The sequence below is a fragment of the Lissotriton helveticus genome, chromosome 4_1, assembly GCF_964261635.1.
Source record: "Lissotriton helveticus chromosome 4_1, aLisHel1.1, whole genome shotgun sequence".
In the NCBI taxonomy this organism is placed as follows: Eukaryota; Metazoa; Chordata; class Amphibia; order Caudata; family Salamandridae; genus Lissotriton; species Lissotriton helveticus.
Genome location: NC_136063.1, coordinates 1529752353 through 1529770617, shown reverse-complemented (window position 1 = coordinate 1529770617; position 18265 = coordinate 1529752353). Strand labels below are relative to the sequence as shown.

The window sequence follows — 18265 nt, the reverse complement described above, 5'->3', positions numbered from 1 at the left end:
TGACAGTGCCACCCTCAAGAATCTCAAATAGTGTCTGTGGCTTGGATATGAGGAAGCAGATTTAGGTACCTTGCAGATCCAGAGAGGTGAGAAACTCCTTCCTGCAGCAGTCGAAAGATTTCTTAAATGGTTACCATCTGAAATCCCAGTTTTCTGGACAATTTGTTGAATTTTGAGAAGTTCAAAATTGGCTGCCATCTACCCAGTCTTCATTCTCAGCAGAATAAATCTGGAGTAGAAGCGGGCATTAGGAACATTTTCCATCACTCTTGAGGAGGATGATTAGGCACTCCCACCGCAGTTCTTGAAGAGGCAAGTGATGTTGCTTTGCTGAAGGCATTCCAGCATGTGTCCAGATTCCTTAATTTGTAGTACTCAGTGGTCTGACACAATATTCCCCTAGGCGGAGGCAAAGTGAGAGATCATCTTCCCTTGGCCCGATTGAGGGGGTGAGAGTTGAAGGCAAATACTGCATTTAGAAGTCAGGTATGGTCTGCTATCTTGAGGATGCAACTAGGATACTAATGTCTTTGTACGAAGGCCATTGATACGTTTTTGCCCTTTGCCGGAGGTGTAACCATGATCAAATTCTGACCACTTGTAGGGATAATATGGTCTGCCCTGGCTGCCATACTAGTCTGAACTATCTCTATAGTCTAGCAATCTTCTGCAAGCACAATAAGGTCAGTTGTAATTGAAGGCTCCAAATGTATGGGTGGTATCTGTCAGTTATTGAATGCAAGGTACCATCAATATGTTACCTAAAGAGTCTTAATGCCATGTCAAAGTGCATGTCTTGATTCTTGGACTGTGCCTCAGTGTGGAAAGAGGGGCATGTAAATAACCTTGTCTTTTAAGTGATGCCTTTTCAACTAACTGTTGGAATCCTAAATTTGCGACATCCATGGACGCACATATTATAGGTGCACAGCAGCACTCATCACTCCTATACCGGTGGCTTTGGTTTTGTTCTTTCAGTCCTCTGGGATGAGGATGCTCAATGGAGAAATATTGTGCAACTTCTGGTGGGAGCCCTGTCCCAGAGCAGCTAAGAAATTGGCCGCCTTTACCCTTGTGTCTAAGATTATCTTTGCGTTTCCTATTGCTGTCAGGGGGCGGAGATGCAGGTGTAACTGGGTCTTTGAACTTCCTTTGCACTGCAACTGCAGTGACAGAATACAGATTAGAACGACCAGTCAGTCATGCATGCATGCATTGATTTTGGTAGCCTTTTTTATTTACTGTTGTGTAAAGACAGGTTAGACCATAGCAGATGTCTTCATAACTTTTAGCCCTTCCTTACAGAAGCAATCCACAATTGGGATGTAAATTACGGACTTCATTTGCAGATCTTGTTAAAGAGGAAGCATTCTTTCTCCACTGTTATCAAAGTTTATTTATTTATTTATTCAAAGTTTTATATAGCGCGAACAAGATCCTTACAGATATCAGAGCGCTTCACAAAGACAGGGTAGGGGCAGTAGGAGTGAACAGAGATAATGGGAGCAGTATAGTAGTCACTAACATGGTAGGATAATAGTAAACATACATAAAACATATCAATATACAATCAGGTAAACAAGTAATATAAGACGGTACAAATCATTGATCCCACTACAGAGGTGTTCAGGTGCACCTTGGGTGTGTGGATGGCTTGTACCAAAGTCTTAGTGTAGCGAGAACACTGAGTGGGGGCATCGGGAGAGTGAATCAGTAAACCAACGTGTATCATATATTGGTAGTGACAACATCAAGTTAGAAGTATAGTTCCAGAGGACAAGGTGAACAGTGATACAAAGCAATGCAGAATCTCTGATCCAGCACCAATAAGGTTCAGGAGATCTTGGCCAGAAGGATGGTTTTCACCTCTTTCTTGAAGAGTGCAGTGGAGGAGATCAGCCTAGTTTCAGGCGGGAGCGCATTCCAGATCCTGGGTGCCATTCCAGAGAAGGAGCGCTTGTATGTTTTCTCTTTCCGGAATCTACGAGGTTTCAGGAGTAGGTTTTTTGTACTTCTATTGGATCTCGAACCTCCTGATATAGACAACTTTTGAGCGAGGTAGTTGGGTGCATTGTGGTGCACAGCCGCGTGTGTCATAACTGCAATTTTTAGCTGTATTCTGGCTTCAAAAGGCAGCCATTTTAGAGACTTTAAGTCTGGGGATATATGCAAATGTTTTCTTGAGCCAGTAATGAGTCTTGCTGCAGCGTTCAGGGAGGCTCTTAAGGGTGCAGTTGTGGATAGCGGGAGTCCGCTGAGGGCCACAATTCCGTAGTCTATTCGAGGGATGACTAGAGCTTGTACAGCGGTTTGGAAGTCTTCGGCAGGGAGGAAAGGTTTAATTTTCCTCAATGTGTTGATTTGGAAATTAGCTGCTTTTGTGGCTTTGCTAACGTGCTGTTGCATGTTGAGCTTGGCGTCGAGTGTGATGCCTAGGGATTTCGCCGAATCCACGATGGTAGGTTGGACATTGAGTGCTGTTAGGTTATTGAGCCATGTTTGGGTGGTGGAAATTTTCGCCGGGGGTGAGATGAGTAGGAACTCGGTTTTCAGAGCATTTAGTTTGAGGTGATTATCTGCCAGCCAAGATTGAGTGTTAATAAGCGTGGAATTCAGATGTTTGATATCTTCCGGGGATTGTAGCTTTAGGTAGAGTTGTGTGTCGTCGGCGTACATATGGAATTGGACATTGGAAGCTTGGAGCAGGGTGGCGAGTGGTTCCATGACGAGGTTGAACAGTGTGGGGGAGAGGGAGGATCCTTGTGGAACACCTAGATCTGCAGGCACAGGTGTAGATAGCACATTGTCGATCTTGAACTTCTGTGACCGGTTGTGAAGGAAGGACGAGAACCATTTGAGAACAGTTCCCGATAGGCCCATTCTAGTGCTTAGCAGCTCCAGCAAGTTCTCATGTTTGACCGTGTCAAATGCTGACGAGAGGTCAAGAAGGATGAGGAGGCAGGACTCATTGCGATCAAGAATTTGGAGGGCGTCATCAATTATGTGTGTCATAGCTGTTTCCGTGCTATGTTTCGCTCGGAAGCCTGATTGATGAGGGTTGAGGAGGTCAAATTGGTCAATGTGTTTAGTTAGTTGTAGTTGGACACATTTTTCCAGCAGTTTGGCCAGGGTGGGGATATTGGTGATGGGCCGGTAATTGTTTAGGTCAGACGGATCAGCTGTAGGTTTCTTGAGTATAGGCGTGACTTGCCCCACCTTGAGGGAGTCCGGAATGAGGCCTTGTTGCAGGGAGCTGTTGATGATTTTGGTCCAGAGAGGGAGGAGCAAGGGGATGAAGTCTTTTACAGCATTAGCAGGTAGAGGGTCTGTGAGGTGATTAGAGGGCTTCAAGGTGCAGAGCCGTTTGTGTGTTGCTTCTTCCGAGTAGGTATCGAAAAACAGCCAAGATGCCTTGTTTTTAGGTTGAGTGTAAGACATTCTGGTGTTGTTGGGGAATCGACTTGCATCCATGATGAGGTCATTTCTTATGTTGTCAGTCTTTAGCTTAAAGAAAGCAGAGAAGGCTTCACAGTGTGGGGTGTCGCTTGTTGTGCTGTTTGATTGTAGGGGTTGTGTCTTTGTTTGGGTCTTGATTAGTTCGAACAGCTTTCTTGGCCGGTTTTTCGCTTGGTCCAGCTGGCGGCTGAAGAAGTCCGCCTTTGTGCGCTTTATTTTCCTGAAGTAGGCATTTCTCTTGTTCCTAAGCCTTTTGAGGTGCAGTGCTGAAGGGTCCGATCTCCAGGTGCGTTCTGCCATTCGCATGGTACGTCTGTCGTCATTGAGTCTATCATCATACCAGGGGTTAGAAGTTTTGGTGGAGACTCTTCAGTTGCAGTGGGGCGACTTCATTGACTACTGTGTTCATAGAGTCAAGGTAGTGGTCCATCAGTGATTGAACGTCCGAGGCACCTGAAGGGGGAAGGAGGAGATTGCCGATGTGGGGAGGCAGGGTAGAGGGGTTAAGGTTCTTCATGTCCCTTTTCCATGTTTTGGATTTGATTGGTTGAGCTGGAATAGGTTTAACTTTTTCATTGATAAAGAAGGTGATAATGTGGTGATCAGACCAGTCGCAGGGTTGAATCGCCTCCAGTTGTGTAGAGTTCTCTTTGGCAATGATGAGATCGAGTATCGAGCCTTTGTCGTGTGTTGGTCTATCGCATATTTGGGTGAGGTCATGCGCATTAAGGAAAGTTTTGAGACTATACACCACTGTGTCTTTCTGATCGTTCCAGTGGAGATTGAAGTCACCCAGGTAGACTTGGGTTGTCTGCCGACCGGCATTGGAAGTGATCATGTCCATGAGTTGTTGGGTGAATATGAGATTGTCACCAGGCGGGTGATAGATGAGATGTAAGGCACAAGCTTGTTTGCCCTCGCTGGTGATGTCGAGGCAGAGGAGTTCACTGGAGGGGAGGGGGGGGGTGATTTTAGTAACGGAGAGGTTGCTCCTAAAAATGCATGCAATTCCCCCGCCCGTCTTGCCAGGAGACCTGTCCAGCCTAATGATGTGATAATTGGGGGGGGACTAGTATGTCCATAATCGGGGTAGAGGCTTCAGTAAGCCACGTTTCCGTTAGAATGGCTAGGTCCAGATCCATTACTGAGACGAGATCAGCGATGTCGGAGGAGTGTCTCTGGGCCGATCTGCAATTGAGTAGGATGCATTTGAGTTTGGGAGAGAGAAGGGTGGTCGAGCTTTCTAGTGTGAGGGGAACTTTTCTGAGGTTGTTAGGGACGGAACCTCTGTTGTTGAGTGTTGGGAGCCTCAGAGGGTTTGTAAGAATTGTGGGTATGGGGATGTGTGTGTTGGATATGTGTTTTACCGGACCTGGGCCATAAGAGCGTAGTAGAGAGCATAAGTCACGGTCCGACAATGTGTTGAGGACACGACGGGGGCGGTGGGCGTTAATGCGAACGGGGATAGTCGGCCAGCGCGAGTGTCGTTGGAGGCGAGGGTATGTAGGGAGGGTGCGTCGTTTGTAGGGTAGAGGGATGGTGGGAGGTAGACTGGGCTGTGAGGAGAGAAGCTCTTTGATTGCGTGGACATCTTTTTTGATTTGTAGAATATCCTCTTTGACTTGCTGGAGGGTGGATAAAGTCTGGTCAGGAGGTGGATTGGGGATGGGGTTTGTGGTGAGAGCCATTGGTGAATCGTTGAGTAGTGAGCTGGAAAGCGGGCAGGGTATCGAGTGGGTGGATATACTAGCGTTGTTGGAGGGTTCTGCGGTGCTAAAGAGTGGGATGGCATTCAAAGTGGGGGCCTTTTTGTGGGCGAGGGGTGTGGGTGAAGTAGGTGAAATGGGCGGTAGGTGGGAGACATAGGTAGTGACGTCAGTGGGAGACGGTGTCGGTGAGTAGAAGAGTGAGTGAAGGCTGAAGACAGTGGGGGAGACAGGAGGGTAGTGGGGGCTGAGAATAGGAGGTGGGAGAGAGGGGGATGCTAAGGTAGGGGAGGCGGTATGTTCTGTGTCTTTTGTTGGGAGGGTGAGAGTGTCTTGGGTGGGAGTGGGGAGGGAGCTGGGGAGGGGGAGGTGTCCGTCGTGGGGGGGAAGGGAGGGGGGGTGGATAAACTCCAAATGGTGGTGTGTTCAGATGGTGGCGTGTGGGTGCGAGTTATTGTGTCAGGTGTGAGAGACTCGTGGGTGGGAGTGGGGAGGGAGCTGGGGAGGGAGAGGGGTCTGCCGTGGGGGGGAAGGGAGGAGGGGGTGGATAAACTCCGAGCGATGGTGTGTTCAGCTGGTGGCGTGTTGTGAGTGGGAGTTGTTATGTCAGGGGGGAGAGGGATGGAGGGGGTATGAGTGGGGGTACGAGGGGTCATGTTAGAGGGGCGGCTAGTATATGAGGTGGAGACATTTGTGACTGTTCTTGGGGAGTGCGGGGCGTTAACCGCAGGTCGGCCATTTACTTGGGTGCTAGGGGGTATAGATGTTGTAGGTGGGGGCTGCGACGTCAGGGGTGGTAGTGCTGGTGGAGTTCTGGGTGGGGGTCCGCAGCTTGGAAAGGTGTTCTTTGAACTTGGGGAACAGGTTGTCTAGTAGTTCCAGGTTCTTATCCGTGGATTGAATTAGGACAATCCCGTTATTGTAGATAGTAATGGTAGTCCTGCCGGGGAAGAGGTGGGAAGGTGTGATAGAGAGAGTTAGGCCATGAGTTGTTTTCCTGGTGGTGGAGACGGTGAGTAGGGATAGGAACGCTTTTCTCCATTGGGCTCTGCGTGAGGTGTGGAAGATGATATCAGTATTCAGGGCTCCATTGCCCGGTGAGAAGTAGGTGTCGGCAAAGGGTGTTTCAGGGTGCGATCTCATGAAGTTATGTTTAAAACGTTTAGTGGCTTTTTTGGTGAGTGTGGGAGGGTAGATAATTCTAAAAGTGTGCGTGCCGTTGAGCTCCATTTTAGGAAGGCTGTGATGTTGGGTGTAGGAGATAGGACGACAATAAAAACTGTCAGCCGCTAGTTACAGTGCAAAGGAGTGACACTTGAGAGTGACCAATGTGTAAGAGGTAGAAGTCAGTGCAATCCAAGCCAAGAACAACAGTGCGTAGGTGCAGCTTACATATTGTATCCTATATGCGAGGTAGCAGTCAGCTTACACCATGTACAAAATATGAGAGGTGGAACCGGTTAGGTGGAATCAGATTTACACATCAGGATGTACGAGGTAACAGCGGTGTAGTCGAGGTGTAGAAGGTGGCTGGGTGCAGCTTACATGACCAAACGAAGTGAATGAGGTAGTAATAATAATCAGTGCAACATCGTGAGGTATCTTACATCGAAGAACCAACACATAAATGAGGTAGCAAACAGTGAGTGATAGGGATAAAGGTGAGATAGGTGCAGATTACCACATATACATTATGAGAATAGCGCTAAACTATTAATGTATTACTGAGTCCAATATATGTGCAAACAAATTACAGCAATAACAAATACGACAGTAGAATATGAGGTAGCAATCAGTGCACTGTCCGTGAGTAAAAGTGAGGATGGGTGTATGTTGCCTAAGATGTAGGGTACCAGTAGTAGTATAATACTGCAGTAAAAGGCAGATACTTAAGCACATCAAGAGCACTAGGTTACATAAAGTGTAAGATACAATAGTAATAAATACAGCAGTAAAAGACAGATACTTAACACATAGATTTAAATACAGGGCTAAGTGGAGACCTTGGTACCGATAGTAAATAATAGTCAGAAGGACTAGTCCATGATGGCCGCCAAAGAGAGCAGGAGTAGTTTTAAAGATGGCCACCAAGTAGGGAGGATGTAGTCATTAGTCCTCTTTTAGTTGTTGCTGTTTTGATAGCAGGGCAGAGCAGTTTCAGATTCAATTCCGGCTGGCTCAGGGTCCTGCATACCAAGGGGAGTCTTATCTCAGATTTGTTATCTGAAGAGGCGCTGCTGAGGGGCCTCGTGTGTTCAGGCGGGGGTAGAGTGTTCAGTTTATGGCCCCGGCCATTTTGAAGACAATAGGTTTTTTACAAGATGAATCCATAGGAAAATCGAGTGGGGCAGTATAAGTAACTTATCCAGCAGAAAGTATTGGGGCACAGTAAATACCTTAATCAGCCTTCACTTTGGCATGCGATCTGCACGCCCAGCCGCCGGGGCAAATACGACCTTATTTGCCAGCGTTTGCATAACACCGTTGCAGTGGTGCCCAGATCGACAGGCTCACCGGCCGTCACTGCTCCCAAGTATTGCATCCATGCAGCACAGCCCAAAGAGAAACGTGAGCGTGCACAGGGTCGAACAGATCAGGGCAGAGATTAAGGGCAGATCCTACCTCCTTGCCTGGCTCACCCCCAGACGCTGGATGAACGGTGTGTGAGGGAGAGCCGTGTCAGATCCCTACGTCCTCTCCCCCACTCCTAGGACGATGGCGGTTGCAGGCGGAGGACGAGCTCCCCCGGCCGGGCAGGACACGCCGATCACAGCCTGCGAAGATCAGTCAGGCAGGGAAGCCCAGAGTCGCCCGCTCTCCGCCAGTCCGCCCGTCCTTCAGCTCCACGACCATCGGGTGCTCACCTCCCCAGGTGTCGTCGCAGAGAGGCGCAGGGGACAGACCAGCCGAGCTGGATTTGGCAAGCTCCGGTCATGCCCCGGTGCGCCCTCAGGTCCGTTGCAGTCACGGGCGCTCTCCCCAGCTCCAGCGATGACGGGCGGAGCCACAGAACGACAGCATCCCTCTCGTGAGCAGCCCAGCACTCACGGCGATCTTCCGACGAGTTAGGCTAGCCTTTTTGGCTACTTTCAAGGATAGCATGGATGTGAGCAATATCATCTAGGGGTTACTTTAGTTATGGTGGGGGGTCTAATCTCCCACCTCAGGGGTAATTACGTCTCTCCATTTGTCATCTTCATGAAGATCTTCCATATAATTCACAGGCACATCTTCCTCTTGTGCATCTCCTTGATCACGGTCCTGATGATCTCCATCCTCATCCAGTTCTTGAGGTATGGTTTGTTTTGAGCATACTGAAGTGGCTGTTTAGGAGGAGATGGACACTGTTATGGCAACAACAGTGGCTAAGGCGGCACTTCCACTGGTGACAGAGCCTCCGGGTAGCTGGATTTTTCAGATTTTGAGCAAAGGCTGCTCAGAAGCATTAGCGGACGCCTTGTGAAAGGAGCTTTTTTTTTTTTTTCCTGAGCGGCAGATCCTACAACTTTTAAATGGATCCCAACTCCTTACACCCTCCCCCACCCCATCAGGCACTCAACACATACTAGCACATTTTTCTTTTTAGATAATTCCGGTTCTGGAAATTTGAAAGGTTTCCTTTTTGCTCTACCTATGAGGAAGCACTTCTGAAGCACGGCGTACAGAATCATCACTTGATGAGGTTGCACCCACTGGAGAGGAATCTTTCCTCTCCAAGAGACACAATGCTAGTCTCCTTTTTATAGTTTTTTATTGAATTTGCAGGAAAAGTTTAACAAAATGTCAGAGTAAGAAGCCTTTTGCTTTCAATGTAAGCAATACTGGCATATGAACGGAGGATCATCCGAGTAGATTTTTTCTCGTCTACAAGAGGAACGCCTTTTGAAGAGAGAACTCTTTCCAGTTCTTTTATAACAGGTGAACTCTTTCCTTGGGTTGGAAATAAATAAAAAATAATCAAATAACCCCTTAAACAATTCACTGTAAATTGCAGCAACTGGCAAGTGCGCCAGCTGTTGAAGAAAAAGCACAAATCCTGAGAAAGTTGCCAAATATGTCAAGATGCTGTCAAGCTCTTTCCAGGGACTCCCTTACAAGGCATGCAGTAATAATCTGAGCAATGGTGGCTTTTAGGAGGAGTACAGAATTTATCCCTTGCACCCCACCGGTTGAAGTTTGGATTTTCTAAAATTAAGTGGTTGTGTTAATAATAACAGTTGGACCTATGGCAATTTTAACTGGGTTTATTATTTCTTCAAAGGTCAAGGTGATTCTCAGCACAATGATTCAGAATGATTCGAGAATGTCTACCTCTAAAAGATCATATCCTGGAGAACGTAAGGGACGAGTATTAATTCAAAGCTCTCTTGATATACAGTGTGTTTAGAACTACCTACGTTTGAGACCACAAGTTAGGGAAATTATAGTAGTAAAGTAGACGGATTAATCTGAAAATGTGATATTACTTTTAGAAGGAAAGAAAAGTGAGTTTTAACAACTATTTAACTGGTATGAACAAACAGGCGTGGTTCAACATTGCACAATGCCTGAATTTCACCTACTCTGCGAACATTAACAGCTACTAAGAAAGCTGCCTTCAATAATAAAAGTTGCAGAGTAGGCTTGTACATGGTTTTGAATGGAGCATCTGTATGTTTAGATAACACTATATTTAATTCCCATGAGGGTGATCTCTCTTAGGGAGAACCTTTTTTTATGTCACAGGCAAACTCAAGTAAGACATCTGTAACGGGGATCTTCTGTTTTATATATATAATAATGGCTGCTAAATATACTTTAATGGACGGAAAAGATTTGGGTTTTCTAAATATAACAGATAAGGGACTGCTATATCTTCCCGGCTTGTAACTGCATGGACAAGCCTCCACACCAACAGACAAAAAGCCTTCCATTTAAAGGTAAACTGATATCTTATATGGACGCATAGCCTCTCCCAGGTTCCTTATGGAGAGGAGTGAAGTTCCAAAATCTATACTGGATGCATTAACGTATAAGAGGTTAATGTCAGCGATGTCATTTCTGGTGCAGGATCTTGCATTTCGTTCTGGTCAGTAAATAGTTTCCGCATTGATGTCAACTTTAGGATTCCTCTGATAGGCGAAGTAGATGTGTGAACCATTAATGGCATGACCATTGAGGATGTATAACGATCATCCTGGCTCTCTTGAAACCCCACCTGGCAACCATTCTTGGATTTAAGGGCATCAGCAGAAAAGCATGAAGAAATGCTTGGGATCAAGTCAATCAAAGGAATTTCCTCAAGTACCCTGGCTCTGGGATACTTGGTGTGAAGTATTTGCCTTTTCTCCTGTCCACTGCTGCACAGTTGTAGATGCGAAGACGACCCCAATAACCTAAAGGAACTGAACGTAGTTGTTGAGAGCCCAATGACAATCTTTAAAAATGTGTCTGCTGGTTGGTTTTCAACACCTGGCAGATTCACTGATACTGGTGTCACTAGCAAGAAGCCAATGCCTTAGTCTCAGAGTTTCCTTGGAGGGAGTATTCACCCCAACTCCCAACTGTTCAGATAGTACATTGTCAAATGTCTGTATGTGCGTATGAGGCTTTTGTTGACATTCCATGTCGTGATCTTGAGAATTTTTTGCACTAGGACTTCTCCCTTTGAAACCATGTACTTTGAAACTATGCAAAATGCACACCAAGGAAGAGCATAGGAATAGGTAGAAAGCAGTTAAACACACTAGTTATTTTGAAGAAGCCTAAGAATGGACTTCAGTACATTTTCTACTGATTTATAGCTTCTTGCTGAGCAATACTAAATATCACTTGAACCAAATGTGTTTAGCACATTATTTAACTTACCTTGCACAGTGTTTAAAAAAAAGGTTTATGCAACAAACAAGAATTCGGTCACAGGAAGGTCATTTTATATTTTATTAATACTTACCACAGCTTCCAAATCTGTAAAATGTGGTGGAGCAAATACGGTCTGTACCATGAACTTGTGTTTACTCTTCTCATTAGGGTCATATTCAAAGGGTTGTAACATTACTAAAGAAAGAAAGACGAAATTACTTTTGTAATACCAGGGGAGTTTTAACACTATATCAATTGACAGATTAGGGAAAAAAGTTCTCCCCTAGATAGCATTTGTAAAAAACCTGGGTTACAGTTTGACATGCATGCAATAACAGGAATTTGTTTCCTAGTAAAGTGAATCACTGCTACACTAGCCGCAGCTGAAGTAGATTACAACTACTCCTTACTCCATTTCACAATGGTACTTGGAGTCAACAATCTGAATTACTATCAATATCAGGAGATATTACCACTGTTTGACAGCTAATGGTTTGTGGCAAGGTTCAGTGATGAAGCCAACCAAAATATTTATCTTCCACATCCCTTGATTAAAATGAAAACTGCACTTAACGTTTTGTACCAACACAACCTTCAAACGGAAGCAACAACATGTAATTGCCATCAAACATCAAGCTATACTAGCCTTTAGAAAAATGCAAAAAAACTGTAGAAAATGAAGGGGGCGTGGCTAGAAGGCCAAGATGGCGGACGGAGTCTGCTAGAGCTCCGGTGCCGCCGGGGAAAATAATCCTGAAAGCCGCGCTTTGGGGGGCGCCACACGCCAATAAAATAAGGAACCTGGCTCTGTAAAGCCTCCAGCAGCCACGACGAAACTTTGAAGGTCCTGAGGGCTGCGAATACGAAGCGGGCAAGAGAGCAGTCTGGGGCCTAGTCCCACGCTACGAGCCGGGACGTCGCGTAGTGGACGTGACCGGATCGCTGGGCGCCGCCCGGCACGAGGGCCCGGAGCTGTTCCGAAGACAAGTCTCGGCGCCTTCCTGAATATCGGCGGAGGGCTTTGGCCGTGCTGTGAACTGGCACCCCGTGACGAGCTCCGGCCTGATGCGGTGAGCCCCGGCCAGGAGAGAGCTGATTGCCGCACCGCATCTGCGACTCTAACCGGAGGCCTGGTGAGGCGCCGGGAGGTGGGGAGAGCACAGGGCCGATGTGAGAGGACGGCCCTGCCTTCCTTTCTGCCCTCCTCCCCACCGATACTGCCTGAAGTGGAGGTTGAGATAGGCTGGGGGCACCAGTAAGGCCGGTCTGAACATAGGACCCGAGAGTGGGGAAGACGGCCGCAAGGGGGGATAAACACAAACCGCCTAACCAGAGCCCCGCCGTGCTGCGAGAGGCGGACCAGGACGGCTGAGCACGCACCTTTGGGGTGAACCCCTCGTAACCCCCCCCCCCCGGAGCGGAGAGCAGGGGGTGCGGACTGTGGACCCCCCCCCCCCCCGAGGACGATCTGAGCGATCCCGAATCTGGGGGTCATTTGCTCGCAGAAGGCGCGGCAGAACTCGGACCTGAGCCGGGGACCTGAGTACTGCCGGCGTAGTGGTTGGAGAGCGCCGCCCTAGGCCATAGTCCCGACCACTGCTGGAGACCGCGGGCAAGAATCATGGTCCGAAAAGGGGCGAAAGCCATGGATGGCAAGGAGGGAGCACCAACGGGACATATCCCGGGAAGCTCCGCACCGCTGATGATAAACCCTGCCCTATCTGGTGACCAACAAATGGACAAACTGGACCTGATACTCAAAGAAATCAGAGACTCCAGGGCCGTGATGGAGACACAGGTGGGCACCCTTACCACTAACCTTTCGCTGTTAAAAGCCGACCACGACAAGTTGGTAGACAGGGTTAAAGACCACGGGACAACGCTGGCGGACCTCGCCCCAACGGTAGCAGACCACACCGACTCCATCCAACGCATGCAACACCAAGTAAAATCCCCCATTGGAGCGGGTGGAGGATGCCGAAGGCCGCAATCGACGCAATAATATCCGCGTCATTGGGCTTCCGGAACGAAGCGAGGGGGCCCACGCGACGGAATTCATGGAGCAGTGGTTCCGAGACAACGTGGCTACGGAAGGCCTGTCACCGTTCTTCTGCGTGGAGAGGGCTCACCGGATTCCGACCGGACAACCGAAACCAGGACAGGCGCCAAGACCGCTGATTTTTAAAATTCTTAATTACCGGGACAGGGACGTGCTGCTTCAAAAGGCCCGAATGAAGTCCCTCATCGAATACGAGAATGAACGTATTTCACTATATCCGGACTATACCAACTTGGTGCAGAAACAACGGTCCTCCTATTACGAGATCAAAAAGACTCCAGAAAGCCAAACTCCGATATGCCCTGTTGTTTCCAACCCGCCTTAAGGTGATCCATGACAATAAAACTCACTTTTTTGAAAGCCCTACAGATGTGGAGGAATGGCTGGAGGTGATGGACATTGAGGAGAATCCAGGACCGGCTCAGAGATCGTCGGCCGGTGGCTCCAAGGACGACTCGGACCACACGGGAGGTGGGCCCGACACGCAGCTCCCAGAACCGAAACGACGTAAACCTACTGCCTTCCAACAGAAAAAAGGCCAGGAAGACGCGGTCGCGATGGTGGGCTCCTTCAGAGAAGAGCGAGAGACAATCAACACGGACACTGAGGACAGCACACTGCACTCGGACTCGGAGCACAGTATGGTGTTGTTCCCGACTAACACCTAGAGCGGCGGATGAACTTCTAGACAGTGCCCAAGAGTAACTGCTGAAACGGATGGGATCAGAGAACCTCAGACCTACTGATATCCTTTTATTATATACTGCTTGAGAAGCTGAGCTGGGGAGGGGGAGAGGGGATGTACTCCAGGAGTGAATGCGGAGGTCTGGGTCGACCTGATTTATGTATCACATGATGTCTGTGACTGAGGGACCTCCCACCCTACACTCCTGTGGGAAAACGTGAAGTACACTGTTATGAGAGCAAGGAAGCTATTCTCCCCCCCCCAAAGGCTACCAGCACCTGATGTTTGTACAGTGACTTTCCCGGCGGCGCCGTTGAGCCGGCAGCGCAGACCAGTATGGCTTTCTGGACATGGCCCATGCTTAGTCGACCCCCTAAAAGCGTATGCACCGTAGATTGTTTAGCGATGGTTTACACTTTTTGGTTCGGCACAGCACAGTTCCAAGGCTGCGCCTATAGAATTTGGGATAGGGTGGGTGACGTCTCCTGGCTAGCACTGACCACACACTCATTGCAACATGAAAAGTTGTTCATTGTGACACTTGTACTTGAGAATGGCTGATACAAAAGGAAAATATAAGCTGGTTACCTGGAATGTACGGGGATTGGGTGCAATACACAAACGACATAGAATACACGCCTTTTTACTTCGCCAACAGGCGCAAATAGTATTCCTGCAGGAATCCCACCCAACACTGTCCGAAGCATGCACATTGCAGAAAAAGTGGAGAGGAACTATATTCTCCACAACGTACTCTGCCTTCTCCAGGGGGGCCACCATATGGGTAAGACACGGCACCCCCTTCGTGGAACTAGAGAGGAAGGTAGACGCCCACGGACGTTATGTCCTAGTGAGAGGCACCTTAGACGGTGTGATGTTGGTCCTGGGAAGCATCTACGCCCCGAACTTTGATCAGGATGGGTTCCTTGCAAATGTGGGGCAGGGTTTAACTGACTGGGTAGATATTCCCTGGGTATTGGGGGAGACTGGAACATGGTTTTGGATGTTAACCTGGACAGATCGCACCCCCCCTCCAGATGACCGGGGTACTCAAGTTAGCCGACTCATTTAGAACATGGCTTCAGGGATGGGGGCTGACAGACGTATGGCGTACATTGCATCCAACACAAAGAATACTCATACTACTCCCCAATACATAATCTACATACCCGCCTAGACAGGTTCTTGTGTACTAACTCCTTAATGACCAAGTGTACGTCCTCAGGCTACCTTGCCAAAACATTTTCAGACCATAGACCATTAACACTTGACCTACACTGGGGGAGGGTGCCTTCACCTGTACCCACCTGGAGGCTCAATCCCTTACTACTAGAGGATGCCCCATTTCGCACACACCTATCTGACACTCTGACTAACTATTTCCAAGAGAACTGGGACTCCACATCTTTCAACCTAGTGGTGTGGGATGCCATGAAGGCTGTGATAAGAGGTGATGCGATTAGCCAGCTGGTGGGTGCCCGCCAAGAAATCCACAGGAAACTGTGTGAGGTTGAGGACCGTCTGAAAGAACTGGAGACGGCAGCGGGAATAGACCCTGGGCGTAAGGGAGACTTACAATTATGCAACATAGAACATGCAGAACTCCTAGAGACTCTGCGAGTTATGGACTATAGGGACCATTTGAGACGCCAACAGGCAGAAGCGGATAGATCTGGAGCCCTGCTGGCTCGTCTGATCCGTGACACTCCCGAAGCCCCTGTGATCACGTGAATCAGGGATGAAGCAGGCAGGGAGGTGAACACACAATCGGAAATTAATACTACATTTAAAGTTCACTTGGAGAAGCTATATGCCCCTCCCCCTGAGGGCGTTGATGGTGACATGATGGAATTCTTACGAAATCTGCCGTTCCCAACCATGCCCCTGGAGGTACGGACTGGGCTAGCCAGACCCATAACACAACAAGAAATAAAATTAGCAATCCACTCCCTTACTCGGGGCAAAACCCCCGGAATGGACGGGTTACCGGCGGAATTTTATCAGACTTACTCTGAAACGCTTGTACCAGACTTAGAGAAAATATACAAGACTGCCTATGAGGCCGGTCATCTACCTGCCACAACCATGCAGGCTTTGGTAATATCCATTCCAAAGCCCGGCAGGGACACTCTTGATGTAAGCAATTACAGACCTCTCTCCATGCTCTCCACGGAGTATAAAATAATAAGCAAAGCTATCGCGATGCGCATACAGGCCCATCTCCCTGCCTTAATCCACCCAGACCAATGCGGCTTCCTACCGGGGAGGAGAACCTCCCAGAATACGAGACGACTCCACGCCCTCATGTCAGCCGCACCGTTGGACCTGCCCCAGGCTGGCTGTATCGCTCTAGACCTCCGGCAGGCATTCGACTCCCTAACATGGAGCTTTATGTTTGAAGTCATGAGACGCTTCGCCTTCCCGGACACTCTGATGCAGTGGATCCGCATACTGTATACGAATCCAACGGCTAGCGCACGTACAGGCAGGTATACCTCGGATAGCTATGACATCTACAGAGGTACCCGCCAGGGCTGCCCGCTGTCGCCACTGCTGTTCGTACTAACACTTGAACCTCTGGCTATCGCACGCCGGACTCGGGCGGCTGAGGTGGGCATTTCTGTTGGAGGCACACATAATCTGATCTCCATATACGCAGACGACATCCTAATATACCTCCGAGATCTGAATGAGGACCACTCACACTTAGCGATCATTTTTGACCGTTTTAAGGCCATCTCTGGCCTGGCCATAAACCCAACAAAATCCCTGGGCTTTTATTTCCGGGACGGACAACGACCTCCTCGTATACAATTTGGTGACTATGAGATCCACATAGCACCGACCACATTTAAATACCTAGGCATTCATGTTTATAGAAGTCAGGAGGACCAGATCGAGGGTAACGTACGGAGGGCAATCAATGGTCTTAGAAGTAGTGTGAAGTTCTGGACGTCCCTACCTCTATCTGTCATGGGTAGAGTGGCGATTTCAAAGATGGTCCTACACCCCCGGATACTATACTACTTTGTAAACCTGCCGGTTCTTCTCCCACGACACATTTACCTCGCTGAACACAATATTAGTCGACCTCTTATGGGGCCCGGGGAGGCGACGAATCAGCCTCAAAAAACTACAGTTGACCACCAGACAGGGGGGCCTAGGTGTGCCAGACCTACGAAGTTATTATGCAAGCCAGCTACAATGGCTGACACGCTGGGTGGTGGGTAGGAACCTACACGAGATCGCCTTCACACAGGACCGACTAGCGCGTGGGGAATTGCACTCCCTTTTGCTGCTCACAGCCACGATTCCCCGAGACTGCCATCCCCTACTACACACTGCTTTGCGGTGCTGGCGAAAGGCACTGACGTATACGGCAGGGACCATTCCTTATGCAGATAACATTCCCTTGTTAGGGCTCCCAACACCGCAGGGGAGCCTGACACGACGCAGGTTGCAGCCCTGGATGGAGGCAGGAGTAGATAAAGTGGGCGACCTATTTGGGGATGACACGCTGATAGATCACGCCTCCTTTGCACAGGCCACAGGAGCCCCCTGCGAATGTACCTCCTACACGCCTCAGTGACCCACTATGTACGACGTACATGGGCTCCACAGCGCACCAAACCAGAACAACATGAACTGGTGCATCTCCTTCACTAATTGGGAACGGGAGGACACCTGGTACGATGGCTCTATGTGGGCATTAGGGAACACGCTGCTCTGCCACTTGCAACACTCAGAGATGCCTGGGCTATGGACACGGGAGAAGCTATGTCGGATGGAGAATGGAAGATTATCCTAGAACACCACAGGAGAGTATCTAGAAACGTTAAATTCAAATTCATACAGGCAATGATAATACATAGAGCGTATCTAACCCCCCCGGAGGCTCCATAGAATGTTCCCAGCTTCCTCCCACAACTGTCCCCGATGTCAAGCAGATGAGGCTGATATCCTAAATATATGCTGTGGGCATGTCCGAAGATGCGCAACTACTGAGGGACGGTCCGACACACACAAGGATGTGGAATTCCTATAGCCCGACGCCCAGGACATATTGTTTGGGGTCAAGGGCAACAAGTTTTCATGTGTATTTTGTCCTTGGGACAAGTAGGCCCAACCCAGCACAAACCCTTTGACTACCAGTTTGCAGTACCACATTATGGATCAGGGAAAGGGCACTGTCTGCAGTTTAGGTAATATTGTTGTCAATATGCTAATGCTGTTCAAGCTTGTATTTATGGTTCATTATTTGAGAGCCTTTATTATTAGGGTGAGTACTCTAGTTAATGTTGTAAGCTCTGACTGCATTACTAACAGTGGTTCCAGTATTAAAATGTGTACACACGTGTTCAAAGTTGAGCAAAATGACGCTATTATAATGCTCCCAGAATGCTCTCTGATTTGATGCAAATATTTGCAGAAACTTGAAAGCAAGATTGATGATTCTTTGCCTTCAAAATAAAATGTTCATAAAAAATGAAAGCAGAAAAAAAAACATTTCTCTAAACC

General features: G+C 48.3%; 1 protein-coding gene across 1 annotated transcript in view; it reads right to left on the bottom strand.

Annotated features, from left to right (window-relative positions):
- VAPA (VAMP associated protein A) overlaps positions 1 to 18265 on the bottom strand; it is a 283543-nt gene that overhangs the window by 96259 nt on the left and 169019 nt on the right. Inside the window, exon 3 of the mRNA XM_078688148.1 lies at positions 11095 to 11198. Within this exon, the coding sequence (XP_078544274.1) occupies positions 11095 to 11198 (104 nt within the window). The remainder of the gene's footprint in view (positions 1 to 11094; positions 11199 to 18265) is intronic.